General features: G+C 38.6%; 1 protein-coding gene across 4 annotated transcripts in view; it reads left to right on the top strand.

Moving 5' to 3' along the window:
• PAPSS1 (3'-phosphoadenosine 5'-phosphosulfate synthase 1) overlaps positions 1-18,343 on the top strand; it is a 524,017-nt gene extending 505,674 nt beyond the window's left edge. For all 4 annotated transcript variants that reach the window (XM_069094889.1, XM_069094871.1, XM_069094880.1 and 1 more), the window contains one exon: positions 17,611-18,343. In XM_069094889.1, the coding sequence (XP_068950990.1) occupies positions 17,611-17,749 (139 nt within the window). In that variant the 3' untranslated portion in view covers positions 17,750-18,343. The remainder of the gene's footprint in view (positions 1-17,610) is intronic.
• The last annotated feature ends 1,089 nt before the right edge of the window (positions 18,344-19,432 follow it).

Below are 19,432 nucleotides of genomic sequence, written 5' to 3'. Positions count from 1 at the left end.
CCATGGGCTACAGGTTGTGCAGGCCTGGACTAGAGAATGGCTTGTTTTTTATAAATTTGGCTCAATTCTGTATGTATTTGAGAAATGAGGCCTTTATTAGAGAAATTTGCTGTAATTCCCTCCTCATCTAGTTTCCGGCTTTCCTTCTAATTTTGGCTGCATTGATTTTGTTTGTAGAAAACCTTGCTAGTTTCATGTATTCAAAATTATCCATTACTGATCCCGTTTCTTGTTTGATGATAAATTCCTCTCTTATCCATAGATCTGACAGGTAAATTTTTCTGTTCTCATTCCGATATTCCCCTTTAGCCAAGTGATTTTTGAGAAGAAAATCTCCTGCAGATATAACCTTATTTCTTTTTTCAGGTGCCATGAGAGATTTTCTAATTGCTGCTCTAAAAGCTGTGCTTAGAATAGCTTGGGAAAGCAAGCCTCCAAGGGTCCATCAGTATTTCCTTCCTGCCCATACCTCATCTTGCCATCTTCCCTAAATTTCCTTCTGTGGGTTCTAGGTGAAATACAGGAAAAAAAAAATGCCAGAGAAAAACTGCAGTTTATGCCAGGATTTTTCTGTGTATTCTTCACTTTAAGCTATTATTTTTGCTGCCTATCATCAGCTTCAGTGGAAAATAAAGCTGCCAAATGGGCTTAGATTGAAGATAGTATTGTCTGTTTTGTGGCCCGTAGATAATAATGGAGATCTGAACTTGGAGTCAAAAGACCTGGGTTCACATGCTAACTGTGACATTAACTTTGGGCAAGTTACTTAACTTGTCCAGCCTTGGTTTCCTTTCTGTAAAATAAGGGGTTTGATTAAATAACTTACATGTAAATGCTATTTTCCAGTCATAAATCTGTGATCCTCTGGTTCTGTTGTCTTATGCCACAACCTAATAACCAAATGACTGAATAAAGTCCAAATGACTAAAATTAAAATTCTTATGTGACAGAGACAGAACTGGAAATATGGCAGCAGCAGAAAGATGTCTATTCCTTTACCAGGATGTAGTGGAATCAGCAACATGTGGAAGCAGAAACCCTTTTTGCTTGATGAAGAAACTTTTGTGGCATGCAGGCCAGATGGAGTGTGAAATAGCCGGAGGAGGGAAGAGAGTTACCTAGGGACTTTGGTTTTAAATTATATTTTTAGGAAGAATGCAAGCAAACTCCTGAATTTCAGACAGTTTGGCTTTCTGGGAGAAGAATGGCCTTTAATTGGTCTGGCTTTTTTTCCCTTTTAATCAGACTCCACACAGAAGTCAGCCAGCAGGCCCATTTTCCCGTTCCTTTTGAATTTCCATCAAGCCTGTTCTATTTGTATACAAAGGGTCCTCCTCCCACTTCTTTGAGATCTGGGTTTTAGTGATTAGCAGACTCTGGAGTCAATTCTTTGGAGTGAATGAACGATGGGTGGATAGATGACCATTTTAGTGATTAGCAGCCTCTGGAGTCAGAATTCTTTGGAGTGAATGAACGATGGGTGGATAGATGACCTGTAAAGTAGCATTGACTCCTTGTATATTCAGAATGAATGATTTTAAAACATTTTCTCCATGCTCCTCATGCTTTCCTGAAGGACTCTGTCTACCTTTCCCCTTTGTGTACCTATCACTTTCATGTTACACTTAATTGTACAGATCATATCTCCTCCTGACCCCAGTAGAATGTTAGCTTTTCAAGGGCAGAGATCGCGATTTTAGAATCTTTGTATCTTTTCTGCCTTACACATAGTAGGTGCTTAATTGAATTAGTCATTTAATTGTCAGTGGAAACAAAACCATAGAATTTAAGAATTTGGAAGGAGATAGAAGCCAACCCCCCTCATTTTATACAGGAGGAAGCTCACACCCACTAAAACTAAGAGACTTGGGCTAATGAGTAGGAAAGCCAAGGTGTCTCAACCAGTGGTTCTGTTACTAATCTTTCATTAGCTAACAGAGTATTCAGTCTGTGCATGGAAATCAAATAGACAGTGTGTGGTACATTGGAAGATTGGACTTAATGATCTCTGAAGGTCTCTTCTGGCTAGCTTTGTTTCTCATTATCTTTTCCAAGCCCTCACATCTTCCTAACTTTCCTGTTACTACCAAGGGCAGCAGCATTTCCTCTAGGCTCCCAACCTTGGCATTTCCTTGGACTCCTCACTCTCTCCCACCAGCCATGTCCAGTCTGTCGCCAAGTCCTGTTAATTCTATCTTTTCAACATCTCTCCCACATGCCCCCTTCTGCCTTAGTGCAGGCTTTCACCAACTCATACCCAGACAACCTTTTTGTTGGTCTCTCTATTCAGCTGTCAAATTGTTTTTCCTAAAGTACAGGTCTGCTCATGTCTACCTTCCCCTTCTCCTCTCTAATTCGATAAACTCTGGCGACATCCTGTTTTCTCCTCTAGTATCGCATCTGCCATTCAAAGCCCTTTGTAACCTGGTCCCATTCTACCTTTCCAGGCTTCTTACACCTTGCCCCCAGATTCCCTTCAGGGACATCTATCTGCCTTCTAGCTGTTGCTCACACAAGATAATTAACTAGCTTTGGGCCTTTCCAGGGGCTGTCCCCATGCCTGAGATTCTTTCCCCTCCTGGCTTCTCTGGCTGTTTCCAAGTCCCACACTCTACAGGAGGCTTTTCCTGATGCTCCTTAATGTCAGTGACCCCGTTGATTATCTCTGGTTTTTCCCATGGCTTTCTTGTTTGTGCATAGCTGTTGGCATGCTATCTCCCCTATTAGACTGTGGTGGCCTCCTTTTTTTTTTTAGCCTTTCCTTCTCTCACCATTGCATGGCACAGTAGCTGTCACATTGTAGGCTCTTACTAAAGGCATATTGAATGACTGTTTCTAGATCTATGATCTCATGGTCTAGTTTAGAACAAGCTAGAAACAAGTGAATGGCACTCTTCATCTCTGTAGAGGATTTCTCATCTAATAATCTGGTGTACCAGAAGAAGGGCCTGGTGCCCTCTACAATGGCAAATAAACTTGGAGCTGAAAGTTTGTTCTTTATTGTTCTTTTGGCATCTCAGTAACTAATGAATTGTGTTAGACTAGAAGTCAGATCTTAGAAGATGGTGGGGGTTGAGGCTGTTCCATGATCACTAGAATTAATTATTGGGTGGTGTAATGTAATGTACTGTAATACCCCAAAAAAAGGCAATTTCCCAAGGTTCAAAATACCAGCATAGGTGCTCTCCATTTTATTCAGTGACAAACCAAGAACAGAGAAGGTCAAAACATGACATCATTCAAAATACAGCATTTACTAAGGATGATTAAATAATCTCCAAGGACTACCCCACCCCAGGACCTTCCAATCATTCAATCAATTACAAAGTCCCTGTTCTAAATACTATTCCACCCCTAGGCTGTACCTTCATTAAGTCCACCACAAAGCCCCTCTTCTCAAATGGAGATTAGTTTCCAAACATAAGTAAAATACATTCATTTGCTCAACCATAGAACACAAAAAGGTCAAAAGTTCCCCACCCCTGGATCACAATTGAATCTACCCCAGAGTTACATCAAGTTTAAACACAGCACTTAATACCCAAATGGAGGTCTTTTCTTCATCTTGACTCGAGGCTAGTTCTCAGCAATCTTAGTTAGTTCCTGGGGAGACAAGGCTATTAGCAAGGCCATAAGATACATTGCCAGTCCCTTCATGAATTCATCCTCTGTCTGTAGAACAGTCCTAGAACCCCTGAACACATTAGCAAAACCCTCTCCCAGGAGTTCTGTAAACATACAACAAGAAAATCCTTCTTCAGGGCTTCTGAACCAACAGAAAGGTTCCCAGACCCCTGCAACAACAGCACTGTCCTTCACCAGTGGACAGTATTCACTCTCTGTCTGCAGGACAGTCTCAGGGCTTCTTAACCAAAAGCCAGGTTCCAGGACTTCTTCAACAGGACTGTCTTTCACCAGTGGACAAATCTGGCAAAACAACATCAAAACAGACAAAGTACCAGCAAAACAGCCATGTCTCCTCAGTCCTTGGCAGCTCAGGGGGCAGGTCTCAAAAGTCCAGGGCAATTCAAAGCGGCCACCAGCAATTCTCTTAGCCTCTTTCTCTCTCCACGAGGTGCTGCTTCCAAAAAAAAAAGTTCTTCTGCTTCTCACTTGTTTCTCCAAATCTACGTTACCAGCTCCTCCCAGTTCAGGACTTTCTTTTCACATCAACAAGTCCATCCCACAGGTGGGATTAACAAGCTCTGGGTTTTAACACAATCAATTTGAAAAACTAAGCCAATACAGGGGAATCTTTAAATGCCATTACTATCACAGGTGGGGATAGGGGGTATGTGATGACCACTATCAGGACCAGAACCAACCAGATGCAGTCTTCGCCTGACATCTATAAAACAAGTGGGTGTTTTAGTCCCCCAGACTAAACTCTTTTTGATAGGAACCTTTTCTGAATGTTTTTGCATCTCACACGTTTATTGAACATCTACCAAGGGCATGGTAAATCACTTTGCTCTTTCAGTCCATGCAATGAAGACTAAGAATAGAAGTTAATCCTGATATCCCATTCAGTGAACATTTAATAAGTGCCTTCCTTCCCAGTGTGAGAACAGCACCAGGGGATGGGGAGAGTACATACTGATTTTGTCTTTCTGAGCTTATTTTTATTAAAAGCGATTGTTTGAGAAATTGACCACACTTTGTTTATTTTTTTTTTTTGCTACAGTGACTACAGTACTTAGCACAGTACTTTGCCAGAGTATAAGTGGCTCCATATGCAAATGAATGAGATTTTATGAAATCATCAGTTGTTTCAGCCAAAGGAATGATTTATGCACAAGTATGGATCACCTTCCCCTATTGCCCTTGGGCAAAATCAGCAAAGGCAAGGTCTTATAACTCTTGTTATTTAGTAATCCAGGGTGTCCTGAAAGTCTTGGGATATATTTGCACTGAGACTTTTGAGGGGTATGTGTGTGTGTGTGTTGTGTGTATACACACATGCATGACGTATATTATCTTGTATAAATATATTATCATGTATAAATACGTGATATCCAGATGAACATATAATATGCTTGTGTTCTCAGATGTCCAGTTTTCTCTTATGTCAACATATACCACTAAATAATTATTCATACTTGTGCAATGCATTAAGATTTGCAAAGCAGTTTCCTCACAAGTGTACCCTTTAAAGTAGGTAGTTCAAGAATTATTACCACATTTTATAGACTTAGACTCTTGAGGGGTTGTGATTTGTTAATGTCTACTGCAGCCAGTGCAGTTGGTGGGCTAGTGAGCAGTGAGAATAACAAGAGTGGGGTGTAATCAATAGTCTGTTTATTACAGGATCATTTCATACAGAGCCAAAGATGCAAGGAGCTCACAGTGTTTTTATGCCCCCCCAAGAGAATGTAGACAGTGTAGAAAGATCCTATATCAAAGGAATGCAGATAATGTAGGAGCCTCCCTTAATCCTGTTCACTATTTACCCTTGCTTAAGGTTAGTTACTTATTAGAGTATTATTCTAGGACCATATCCAGAGGCATAAACAAAAAAGATTACATGCCCTCTTGCTTATCTGCCTGGTAACCTTTGCAGGTAACTGTATAGGACAGGGGAATATACCATAGTGAGGTCGAGGGGCCCCAAAACGTTCCCTTCATAATACATACTCCTGCTTGTTGGCCCTGTAGCCTTTCAGATAATAATATAGGGAAGGGGAATATTTCATTAGCGGAGCTGAGAAACTTCTGAAAGTTCTCTACAAATGTCCATATAATAACGTCCTTGCAGTAGGATTCAAATTCAGCTTTCTTGACCTTAGATTCTGCACAATATTTCCATTGTGTCAAGCTAATCCCCTTAAGCTAAATTTTTGCTTTAATTTTAGTTCATTATAATTTTCATTTTTCCATTTTTTCTTTTTAGGTTCCCCCCCCCCCCCAGGGTAATTGGGTTTAAGGGACTTGCCCAAGGTCACACGGCTAGTTTTTGTGTTAAGTGTCTGAGGCTAGATTTGAACTCAGGTCCTCCTGACTCCAGGGCCGGTGCTCTATTTACTGTGCCACCTAGCCGCCCCTACTCTCTTTCTAGTTTTCGTGGGTGGATTAGCAAGTGCAATAATAATGTACATGTATGATATTAAGATAATTAGTTATTAGGGTAATTAGTATTATGTGAAATTTTTATTTTACCTTTTTCTTGGTTCTTAATAGCTTGATAGTTGAGATCAACTCCATAGCATGCCGTGTCTTCTCAGAACTAAAACTCAGCATCTTGTTGTTGCTTAACAGTGAGCTGGCTGCATTTATTTATCTTTCATATTTAATATTTTTTCCCAATTACATGTTAAAAACATTTTTAACATTCCTTTTTGGGTCAAATTTTGAATTTCAACTTCCCCCTCCCCTTCATGCCCTGAGAAGGCAAGCAGTTTGACATAGATGTCATACATGTGTACTCATGCAAAACATGTTTCCATTTAAGTCATGCTGTGAAAGAAAACACAGACCAAAAAACTCCCAAGAATAAAGTACAGAAAAAGTATCTTTGATCTGCATTCGGGCTCTACCACTTCTTTCTCTGGAGATGGACAGCACCTTTCATCATAAATCCTATAGCATTGTCTTGGGTCATTGTATTGCTGATAATAGCTCGATTATTCATAGTACGTCATCATACTATATTGCTATTACTGTGTACAGTGTTCTTCTGGTTCTGCTCATTTCACTTTGCATCCGTTTGTGTAAGTCTTTTGAGTTTACTGTGAGAGCACCTTGCTTGTCATTTCTTTTTTTTTTTAAATTCAATTTTTAATTTATTAATTTGTTTGTTTCCTTTTAGTTTACAGGATTCAATTCCACAATTCCTTGAATTTCACATTTTGTCCCCCTCTTTCCCCTCCCCCCCATGGCGTCTTATAATCAAGTATAGGATCTGTAAATACTTTCACATTATACAATGGTCAGGTTATAAGGATGGATTGTACCAGCTGGAATGAAAAATGGTAAAGAGGACATAAAATCAAATAAGAGAACGAAAAAAGATCAGGTATTTTGCTTCCACCTGGATATAAATTTAGTTCTTTCTAGTTCTTTCTCTGGATGCACGTTTTTCTCTCCATCATGCGTCTTTTGGGATTGACTTATATCCCTGCATTGTTGAGAAGAGTCCAGTCTATCAAAGTTGGTCATCACACATACGTTGTGTCTGTAATTATGTACAAATTCCTCCTGGTTCTACTCTTCTCACTCAGCATCAGTTCTTTTAAGCCTCTCCAGGTAAATATGAAGACCGCCTGCTCCCCGTTTCTTATAGCGCAATAATATTCCATAATATGCATATACCACAACTTGTTCAGCCATTCCCCAATTGATGGACACCCCCTTGATTTCCAATTCTTTGCCACAACAAAAAGAGCTGCTATAAACATTTTTGTACATATGGGTCTTTCTCCCATTTCTATGATTTCTTTGGGATATAACCCTAGGAGTGGTATTGCTGGATCAAAGGGTATGAGAGTATTTATAGCCCTTTGGGCATAGTTCCAGATTGCTTTCCAGAAAGGCTGGATCAGTTCACAACTCCACCAACAATGCATTAGTGTTCCAGTTTGCCCACATCCTCTCCAGCATTTGTCATTTTCCTGTTTTGTCATCTTAGCCAATCTAACTGGTGAGATGTGGTACCTCAGAGTTGTTTTGATTTGCATTTCTCTAATCAATAGTGAATTAGAGCATTTCTTCATGTGCTTATAGATAGCTTTAATTTCTTTCTCTGAAAACTGTCTGTTCATATCCTTTGACCATTTATCAATTGGGGAATGACTTGTATTCTTATAAATTTGACTCAGTTCTCTGTATATTTTAGAGATGAGTCCTTTGTCAGAGACATAGGTTGTAAAGATTCTTTCCCAATTTCCCACCTTCCTCCTAATCTTGGTTACAATGGCTTTATTTGTACAGAAACTTTTCAATTTCATGTAGTCAAAATTATCCATTTTACATTTTATAATGTTCTCTAATTCCTGTTTCGTCATAAAGTCATTCCCTCTCCACAAGTCTGATAGGTAAACTATTCCTTGTTTTAGCAGACTGCTTACAGTATCAACCTTTATACCTAGATCATGAACCCATTTAGACTTGATTTTGGTATATGGTGTTAGATAATGGTCTATGTCCAGTTTCTGCCATACTATATTCCAGTTTTCCCAGCAGTTTTTGTCAAATAGTGAGTTCTTATCCCAAAAACCAGGGTCTGGGGGTTTATCAAACAATACATTACTGTAGTCGTTGACTTCTGAATCTCGTGTGCCTAATCTATTCCACTGATCCACTCCTCTATTCCTAAGCCAGTACCAAGTAGTTTTGATGACTGCTGCTTTATAGTACAGATTGAAATCTGGTAAAGGCTAGTCCACCTTCCCTAGCATTTTTTTTTCATTAATTCCCTTGATATTCTGGACCATTTATTCTTCCAGATGAATTTTGTTACTATTTTTTCTAACTCTATAAAGTAGTTTTTTGGTAAATTAATTGGTATGGCACTAAATATATAATTTAATTTAGGTAAAATTGTCATTTTTATTATGTTAGCTCGAGCCAGCCATGAGCAATTGATATTTTTCCAATTAGTTAGATCTGACTTTATTTGTGTGAAAAGTGTTTTGTAGTTATGATCATACAGGTCCTGGGTTTGTTTTGGCAGGTAGATTCCCAAATATTTTATAATGTCTACAGTAACTTTAAATGGGATTTCTCTTTCTACTTCTTGCTGTTGAGTTTCATTGGAAATATATAGGAATGCCGAGGATTTATGTGGGTTTGTTTTATATCCTGCAACTTTGCCAAATTTATTTATTGTCTCAAGCAGTTTTTTACTTGATTCTCTAGGATTCTCTAAGTATATCATCATGTCATCTGCGAAGAGTGATAGCTTGGTCTCTTCTTTGCCTAACTTGATTCCTTTGATTTCTTTTTCTTCTCTAATTGCTACTGCTAACATTTCTAGTACCAGATTGAATAAGAGGGGTGATAGTGGACACCCTTGTTTCACCCCTGATCTTATGGGAAATGCTTCCAGCTTCTCCCCATTGCATATAATACTTGCTGATGGCTTTAAATAGATGCTACCTATTATTTTAAGGAAGGCTCCATTTATTCCTATACTTTCTAATGTTTTTAATAGGAATGGATGTTGTATTTTGTCAAAAGCCTTTTCTGCATCTATTGAGATGATCATGTGGTTTCTGCTAGTTTTATTGTTGATATGCTCAATTATACTGATGGTTTTCCTAATATTAAACCATCCTTGCATTCCTGGAATAAATCCTACCTGATCAAAGTGTATTATTCTTGAGATAAGTTGCTGTAGTCTTTTGGCTAGTATTTTATTTAGAATTTTTGCATCTATATTCACGAGGGAGATTGGTCTATAATTTTCTTTCTATGTTTTATCTCTTCCTGATTTAGGTATCAGTACCATATTTGTGTCATAAAAAGAATTTGGTAGGACTCCTTCACTAATTTTCCCAAATAATTTGTAGAGTATTGGAATCAATTGTTCTTTAAATGTTTGATAGAATTCACTAGTGAATCCATCTGGCCCTGGAGATTTTTTCCTAGGGAGGTGACTGATGGCTTGTTCAATTTCTTTTTCTGGGATGGGATTATTTAAGTAATCTACTTCCTCTTCAGTTAATCTGGGCAACTTGTATGTTTCTAAGTATTCATCCATTTCCCTAAGATTGTCAAATTTATGTGCATACAGTTGGGAAAAATAATTCCTAATTATTGTTTTGATTTCCTCTTCATTGGAGGTAGATTCACCCTTTTCATTTTTGATACTCATAATTTGGTTTTCTTCTTTCTTTTTTTTTAATCATATTGACTAACGGTCTATCAATTTTGTTGGTTTTTTTCATAAAACCAGCTCTTGGTTTTATTTATTAGTTCAATAGTTTTCTTAATTTCGATTTTATTAATCTCTCCTTTAGTCTTCAATATTTCTAGTTTAGTATTTAATTGGGGATTTTGAATTTGTTCTTTTTCTAGGTTTTTTAATTGCATGCCCAATTCATTGAGCTCCCTTTTCTCTAATTTAATCATGTATGCACTCAGGGATATAAAACTTCCCCTAAAAACTGCCTTTAATGCATCCCACAGATTTTGGTATGTTGTCTCATTATTATCATTCTCTTGAATGAAATTACTGATTGTTTCTATAATTTCTTGTTTGACCCACTCATTCTTTAGGATCAAATTGTTTAATTTCCAGTTAGTTTTTAGTCTGTCTTTCCCTGGCCCTTTATTGCATATAATTTTTATTGCATCATGATCTGAGAATGATGCGTTTAATATTTCTGCCTTACTGCATAGAATTGTGAGGTTTTTATGCCCTAGAACATGGTCAATTTTTGAATATGTGCCATGAACTGCTGAGAAGAAAGTATATTCCTTTTTATCCCCATTCAGTTTTCTCCAGAGATCTATCATACCTATCCTCTCTAAAATCCTGTTCACCTCCTTAACTTCTTTCTTGTTTATTTTGAGGTTGGATTTATCAAGTTCAGATAGGGGGAGATTAAGGTCTCCCACTAGTATAGTTTTGCTATCTATTTCTTCCTCTGATTCCTTTACCTTCACCTCTAGGAATTTGGATGCTACACCACTTGGTGCATATATGTTAAGTAGTGATATTGCTTCATTCTCGATGGTGCCTATTAACAGGATATAGTTTCCTTCCTTATCTCTTTTAATTAGGTCAATTTTTGCATTTACTTTATCTGAGATAAGGATTGCTACCCCTGCTTTTTTTACTTTAGCTGAGGCATGATATATTTTACTCCAACCTTTTACCTTTACCTTGTATGTATCCCTCTGTTTCAAATGTGTTTCTTGTAAACAGCATATTGTAGGATTATGATTTCTAATCCATTCTGCCGTCTGTCTCCATTTTATAGGAGAGTTCATTCCATTCACATTTACAGTTATAATTGTTATCTGTTTCTTTCCCCTTATCCTATTCCTGCCCCTGTTAATGTTCGTATTTTCCCTCCCTTCTCCCTTCCCCTCCTTAATAGTTTTCCTTTTGACCACCGCCTCCCTCAGTGTTCCCTTTTCGGCCCCCCTCCCTTTTCCTCCCCTTTTCCCCTTACTACTTCCCTCCCTACAAATCATTCCCACCCCCCTTTTGTAACCCTTTCCCCCTCCTACTGCCTGTAGGATATTGTTATACTTAATGAGGTATGCTATTTTTTCTTCGCATCAAGAATGACAGGAACAGATCTCATGCGAAACTCCTCTCCCTCCCCTCTTTCCCTCTAAAATGATGTGTGTTCTCCTTGTTTACCTTTCTAAGTCACTGTTGCTTCTCGTAATTGGAGGTTGAATTTTCCATTGAGTTCTGGCTTTTTTATTAATAAGATCTGGAACTCTGTTATATCATTGAATGACCATCTCTTTGCCTGGAAGAATATTCTCAGTCTCGCTGGGTATGTGATCCTTGGTTGTAATCCGAGCTGTTTTGCCTTCCTGAAAATTGTATTCCACTGCCTCCGATCTTTCAGTGTGGAGGCTGACAAATCCTGTGCAATCCTCACTGTGGACCCTCGATATTTGAATTGTTTCTTTCTGGCCGCTTGAAGCATTTTCTCTTTTATCTGGTAGTTCTGGAGTTTGGCCACAACATTTCAAGGATTTTTCAGTTTGGGATCTCTTACAGCAGGTGTCTGGTGGACTCTCTCGATTTCTATTTTCCCCTCAGGTTCTAGTATCTCAGGGCAGTTTTCCTTAACGAGCTCTTGGAGAATGTTGTCCAGGCTCATTTTTTCATCATAATTTTCTGGTAGGCCTATGATTCTCAGATTATCTCTCCTGGATCTGTTTTCCAGGTCTGTTATTTTTTCTTTGAGGTATTTTACCTCTTTTTCTAATTTTTCATTTTTGTTGTTTTGCTTGGCTAATTCTTGGTTCCTCATAGAGTTATTTGTTTCCATTTGGTTAATTCTGGTTTTTAGCAAATCATTTTCCTTGGTTAATTTTTGAAGCTCCTTTTCCATATCATACACTTTTCTTTTTAGAGAGATGTTTTCCTCATAATGTTTTTCGAATTCTGCTATTTTCGTTTTGAGAGAATTATTCATTTTGTCTTCTATCTCTCTCATTTTGCTTTCAAAGTTCCTTTTGATCTCATCTAGGAGAGCCTTCTGTGCTTGGGATCCATTCCCTGTTGAAGTCTCAGCTGTGAGTGTGGAGTCCACAGTGTCTCCCTCTGAGGTTGGTTCCTCCCTCCGAGGGTAGTAGGACTCTAGAGTCTTTGTCTTTGTAGTCTGCTTTCTACCCATTTTGAGGCAGTGTCCTAGCCACGCCCTTCCTCTAGGATCCCAAGCCTTTACTGTAGAGGGTTTTGCACTGGGGCAAGAGTTACTATATTTTCAGGGTCAGAGGGGGGGTTTGGAGCAAGTGGGGTTCACTCTGTCATCCTTGTCTTTGGAGGTCCTGAAAGGGGCTTGCTCTTTCCAGTCCTAGCCCTTTGGTGATAGGCCTGGTAGTGGACCTTGTGGTTGGTGGGAAGACTTGCCCTCAGAGTTGATCAGGCCCCTTCTCGGCCTGCGCCCGCAGTGCTGCCACCGCCGCACCTTCCCGCGCAGGCCACCGTGCTGTCGCCCGCTATTATTCCTTATTAGAACTTGTCCTTCGCATCTATGTATTGATAGATCTGGAAACGGCCACAGCTGCTGCTGATCTGGAGCCCCTCTGGCCCGGGGCTGGTCAGGCCCGCCGTGGGGCTAAAGCCTCAGCGTGGGGCTGGGCTCGGCTCCCAGAGCGTTGAGCTGGCTGATTCCTGCCAGCCTGCCGGGCTGTTCTCAGCGGGAGGTCAGCCTCTCTGTGTCATTTTGTGGGTTCTGCAGCTCCAAAGTTTGTTCAGAGTCCCTCCCTTACATGGATTGAGGAGGGTGGAAGCCGGAGCCGAGGGAGGGTCATGCTTCTACTCCGCCCTCTTGGCTCCGCCCCCCCCCCCAATCCTTGTCATTTCTTATAACATAGTATTCCATCAATATCATATAAAACGATTTGTTTAGCCATTCCCCAAGTGATGGACATCCCCTCAAATTCCAGTTCTTTGCCACCAGTAAATGAATTGCTACGAGTATTTTTGTACACATAGGTCTTTTTCTTTTTTCTTTTTTTTTAAATTTCTTTGGTTTGCAGACCTAGTAGCGGTATTCCTTAATCAAAGTGCATGCATGATTTTATAGCCCTTTGGGCGTAGTTCCAAATTCCTCTCCAGAATAGTTGAATCAGTATACAACTTCACCAATTGTACATTAGTGTTTTAATTTTCCCACATCCTTTCCAACATTTGTCATTTTCTTTTTCTGTTATATTAGCCAATCTGATGGGTGTAGGGTGGGTAGTTCAGGATTATTTTAATTTGCATTTCTCTCATCAGTAGTGATTTAGAGCATTTTTTCCCATGTAACTACCATGTAACTATAGATAGCTTTTATTACTTTATCTGAAAACTACCTGTTCATATCCTTTGACCATTTATTAAGTAAGGAATGGCTTTTATTTCTATACATTTGACTCAGTCTTCTATATATTTGAGAAATGAAGTATTTATTAGAGAAGCTCATAATTTTTCCCCCACAGTAATGATTATGTATTTCCTTTAATCTTATTTTCCATGTTTATCCTTTTCTCTTTCTCTCCCCCTCCCTTTTACCCTGTCCATTCTCAGTAGTGTTTTGCTTTTGACTTTTACCTCCACCAAATTCCTCATTCTATCAGCTTCCCTCACTGCTTCTCTTATCCACCTCCCTTTCCTACTTTCCTGTGTGGTCACAGATTTCTATACCCCACTGGGTGTGTATACTATTCCCTCTTTGAGCCAATTCTGATGAGAGTAAGGTTCATGTTCTCTCCTCCTTGCTTCTCCAATTTTCCCCTCCACTGTAAAATCTCTTTCAGGCTTCTTTTATTCAGATAATTTATCCTATTCTACCTCTCCCTTTCCCCTTCTCCCAGCGCATTCTTCTTTCTCATCCCTTAATTTAAAATTTTTTTAGATAATCTTACCATAACATTCAACTCACACCTCTGCTTTCTATTTATACTCCTTCCAACTGCTCTAATAATGAGAAACGTTTTAGAAGTTATAAATATAATTTTCCCATGTAGAAATATAAACAGTTTAGCCTTATCAGATCCCTTACGAGTTCTCTTTCCTGTTTACCTTTTTATGCTTTTTTTTGCATCTTGTATTTGAAAGTCAGATTTTCTGTTCTGGTCTTTCATTAGGAATGCATGAAAATCCTCTGTTTTGTTGAATTCCATACCTCCTCCCAATGCCCCCCCCCCCCCCCCCAAGGATTATACTCAGTTTTGTTAGGTGTAGGTGATTCTTGGCTGTAATCCTAGCTCTTTTGTCCTCCAGAATATCATATTCCAAGCTATCTGATTCTTTAATGTAGAAGATAAGATGCTAAATCAAATAATATGATAATAAATAATACAAGAGTATTATACTGACTGTGACTTCACAACATTTGAATTGTTTCTTTTTGGCTGCTTGCAATATTTTCTCCTTGATCTGGCAAGTCTGGAATTTGGTTACAATATTCCTGAGAATTTTCATTTTGGAATCTCTTTCTGGAGGTGATTGATAGATTCTTTCAATTTCTTTTTTACCCTGTGGTTCTAGAATATCAGGACAGTTTTCCTTGGTAATTTCTTGAAAGATGATGTCTAGGCCTTTTTTTTTTCTAAATCATGACTTTCAGGTATTTCAATAATTCTTAAATTATCTCTCAATCAGTTTTCCAGGTCACTTTTTTTTTCCAATGAGATGTTTCACATTGTCTTCTATTTTTTCATTCTTTTATTTTTGTTTGTCTCTTGATGTCTCAAAGTCACTAGCTTCAATTTGCCCATTTCTAACTTTTAACGAATTATTTTCTCCAGTGAGTTTTTGTACTTTCTTTTCCATTTAGCCAGTTCTACTTTTTAAGGAATTTTCTTCAGTGAATTTTTATATCTCTTTTTTTATTTGAATATTTCTGATTTTTGAGGCATTTTTTTTCTGCATTGGATTTTTGTGCCTGTTTGACCTTGTGGCCTGTTCTATTTTTTAAGGTATTATTTTCTTTGGTATTTTTTTGTGTCTACCAAGCTATTCACTAATTTTTCATGATTTTCTTATGTAGCTCTCATTTATTTCTCTTTCCAATTTTTCCTCTACCTCTCTTGATTTTAAAAGTCCTTTTTTGAGCTCTTCCATGGCCTGAGACCAATTCATATTTTTCTGTGAGACTTTGGTTGCAGGAATTTTGACTTTTTTGTCTTCTGAGTGTGTTTTGATCTTTCTTGTCACCATAGTAACTTTCTATGGCCAGAGTTTTTTTTTTTCTGTTTGCTGATTTTCTAGCCTATTTGTTGACTTTTAACTCTATGCTAAAGTCGGGCTTTGCTTCCCAAGTGGAGGGTGGATTTTCCCAAGCTTCAGGTTACTTGTACAGCTGGTAATTCTGGGGACCTCTAAGTTTTCAATTCTTCCAAGGAGGTATGATCTAAGGAGAGATGTGTTTACTACTCACCTGTACTGTGCATTGTACACTTTTGAATGACCACAAGCACTCTTTTCTGCCCTGGAACTATGACCAGATTCCCTGCTCCCCTGGGGCCACAAACTCTGCTGTGCCAGGGCTCTTCCTTGCACTGGGACTATGACCCAGGACTGTGACCAGATCCAAATATAGGCAATACTGCCACTGGTGCCAGTAAAGGAATATGACCCCTTTAAATCTCCTGACCTGTTGTCTGATCTCCTTGCCATCTGTGGGCTAAGAGGACTGGAAACCATCACTGCTGCCACTGATTCAGTCACCCTAAGCCCGTTCCTTATTTGCTGGGGCCAGGTCTGTGCTGGACCTGAGCTCCTGTCTCACCCTCACACAACAGACCCTTTTTACTAACCTAAGTTGTTTAGGCCTGGAAAATTGCGGGGTTTTTTGGTGGATTTTGCTGCTCAAGAATTTTAGAGTCATTATTTAAAGGTATTTGGAGGTTGCTTGGGGGAGAGCTCAGACTAGTTCATGCTTTTACTCTGCCTTCTTGGCTCCGCCCTGCATTTATTTTTAACAGTAATTTCTACTGGAATTAACATCTGCTGTCAATTGTGGTGAGGTTTGTGTCATGTCAAAAGGAAAAGGAAGGGAAAAAACCCCCAACTAGTCTTAATTTGAACCCAGATTTCCTCTGATGGCTCATATATTAAGCCAGTTGGTAAGAGTTTTGTTGATATTTATATCATCTACTCCTTACAATTCCTTGCACCTTGTAATAGTTTTAACATTGTCACATTACCCAGTAAATAAATATTTTGCCCTTAGTGCGTCTTTTAGTATCTTGTTTTTCACAGATCAATCTCATTTCTCTCTGAATAGAGAATGACTAGGGAACATTCAGAAGTGCCAATGACCACATAGTCATTTATTATGATTTCATTGGTCCCTCAATACAAGGGAAGAGGGAAACTTAAGAGGTTGACCAATCTCTTGTAGAGTATACCAATCTCTTATTTTGTCCTGGAGCTTAAGAGTGGTTGAAAACCAGGGGTGTGTCAACCTAAATTGGTTCTTGAGACATGGTTATTAAATTTTCAGTGAGTATTCACACCTGGGAAATCAGCAAATGCCAGAAATCAGGGCTTAATTTATTTTTTTAGTTGTTAATTTCAGAAAAGTGGAGTAAGTGTAAGTGTTCATGATGCACATTAAACTTAAAATTCTGTTGTACATTTTCCATTCCTCTCCCCCAAGCCAGTTAAATATTTATCAGCACACACCTGATGGAAGCTGTTGCAGCTCAAAACTTGGTCCAAAACTAAGAAGACCAATTATTATTTAAATCTCGATTGACCTTGTTATGAAGATATGTGTCAGTTTTTAATTTAGGGACAGAATGGGAGTATTTGTGCTTTTAAAGACTAAAGTCTGTGGCTTTGTAATCCTGCTGTTAAGATGCAGTACGATATGCTATATTCTGTTGATGTCAACTTCATGGTAAAATACAGATTTCACTAACTGCTATTAAGAAATTTTGATTCCCCTTGCCCTTTGTTCAGTTCTGACATACTGGTTGCATTTTGAGTTTCAGGTTAGCAGCTTTCTGGAGCTATTTTCAGTCTGTGTTGGCCAAATTGGATTTAAGGAGAGAAAAACATTTCTTGACTCTGAAAGTATGTAATGCTGAGTGTTAGAATGTTATCTGCATCACTTTCTGGAATCATATTTGCATTCACAAGTTAACCAGGTGGATTTTTTGCTAAGCTGCTGTCATGATTAAGTCGATGAGCACTTATTAAGCTCAGTGCCAAGAAGCTGGGGATGTAAAAGAAAGGCGAAGCTAATCTGAAGACAGCGGGGATGAAGCCTAGGACCTGTGATTTTGCTGATCCAGGGAACTCCTGGAAGAGGAAGTCTGCATGTTTTTGGCAACTTATCCTCTTAGAGGCACACTGGTGCACTGAGAGGTATTTGAACCCAGCTCTAACTGTGTGGCCATCATCCCCTGTGCCATATTGCCTCTTGAAAAGGCAGAAATGCTTATTATTTCACTACTTTTTTTTTTCTTTCTCTCTTTCAGCCATGAGGACTTTGAATTTATTTCGGGAACCCGAATGCGGAAACTTGCCCGAGAAGGACAGAAACCTCCTGAAGGTTTCATGGCCCCCAAAGCGTGGACTGTGCTGACTGAGTACTACAAGTCCTTGGAGAATGCCTAAACATTATTAACAACCCATCAGCCTTTGATGCTTGATTTATTAACAGAAAGGGGACCACACAGTTACCGTTTGCACTGCTTTGTTGTGGTGTCTGGGAGGACATTATTCCTTAAAAACAAACCTTTTCTCTCTAACTTAGCATCTTTTTTTTTTTGCCTGCCTTGTGGGTTCTATTATGTACTGCTGTTTTTAATGTATCTTTTCATTTTATTATGGTTAATAATCCCGCATTAGGATTTTAAATCTTGCCTTTTTATATCATATTTATGTTTATTTTCCATGGTTTTTTTTTGCAGCTTTTATGTTATCCTTTAGAAGGGAAATATTTCTCTTCTCTTTAAAAACAAAACACCCTCTGTCCCATGTTCCCTATCATTACCATATAGAGATGGCTTGATCTTGCTTTTATACTGTAATTGAGCTGCAAGATATTTGTAGCAATTGAGATTTTACTACTCTGAAATATAATCAGACATTATTTCCAGTCATTTATTGAGCCCCAAACCATTGTGATCTAACGCTTTCTTAATATGAATGTCAATCCAGAATCTACTGACTTTATGCAAGAGAATTAAACTTTTGGCTTCTTATTTATGATTTTGCTTTTGTTACTTCCTTGTCTTGCGTGTCTTTTCCTTATTTCTAAGTGCAAAACAGTTAAGTTTTGCTGCATAGGATTTGGTTCAATTTGCTTCATTGTCTGAACTGTCTGTTTCTGTTATCTTCTGATGTGCCTTCTGGATCTTGTGTCTTCATGGATGACTGGAAACATGAGGTTTCTCTGCTGTTTTTTTCTCTTGATTTCTTTTGAGTGCCTCTTCAAGCATAGACTAGTTCAAATGATGCAGGTCAAGCTGGCAGAAACCAGAAGGTCTCTTCCCTCCCTGCTTAGAAGAAAGTTGAGTTTGTTATAATGTTAAGCTTTATTTCTGGACAAAATATCTGAAGAGGTTGGTCAGTCAACTAGTATTTATTAAATACCTACTACGTATGAGGCACTATGTTAAATTCAGAGAATACAAAGAAAAGAAAATGAAAAACAGTCCTTGCTCTGAAGGAACTCATAGTCTAATGCAGACAACTTTGTACAAATGAATTGGAGTTAGTTTCAAGGAAGACACTAAGTCAAGAAGGCTGGAAAGGCTTCTTTTAGAAGGTGGGATGCTAGCTGAGACTTGAAGGAAGGCAGAGATAGAGAGGAAGAGAGAGTCCTAGGCAAGGGGGAGGCAGCAGGGAAAACTCAGTCTAGCTATGGAGTGTCATGTCCAAGGAGCAGCAAGAAAGCCAGTGTCCTCTTTGTTTTATCACACCAAATTTGAAAATGCTTTCCAGGTCCTTCTTGGGATGCTTGGTTTATTTTTCTGTCAAATGCAGCAACAGTGCTATCCTCACATTTTAAACTGAAGCTCTAAACAGAGTACACTTGTAATGGGGGCAGATTTTATATAGGTCATTTAGTAAGGAATATCAGAGAAAGTAATTAATCTGATTAATTGCTGCGGCAACTTACACAAAAATAATACTGTTGCATAGCATTTAAGCATCTTTTTTTTTTTAACATTTTAGGAAGTAAAGGTTGAGTAAATGTATAGGAAGAGTTGATATTAAACATAGATTTTCCATTTTTTTTTTCCCCAGTGGATATAAGGAAAGTGAGTTAGATTACTTCCCACCTTTGTATCT

This window comes from Petaurus breviceps, unplaced genomic scaffold (genome assembly GCF_028583685.1).
Source record: "Petaurus breviceps papuanus isolate PSGF00001 unplaced genomic scaffold, PetGlider_PUasm1.0 126, whole genome shotgun sequence".
NCBI classification, from domain to species: Eukaryota; Metazoa; Chordata; class Mammalia; order Diprotodontia; family Petauridae; genus Petaurus; species Petaurus breviceps.
Note: the sequence above shows the minus strand (reverse complement) of the source record. Positions and strands in the feature narration are given on the sequence as shown.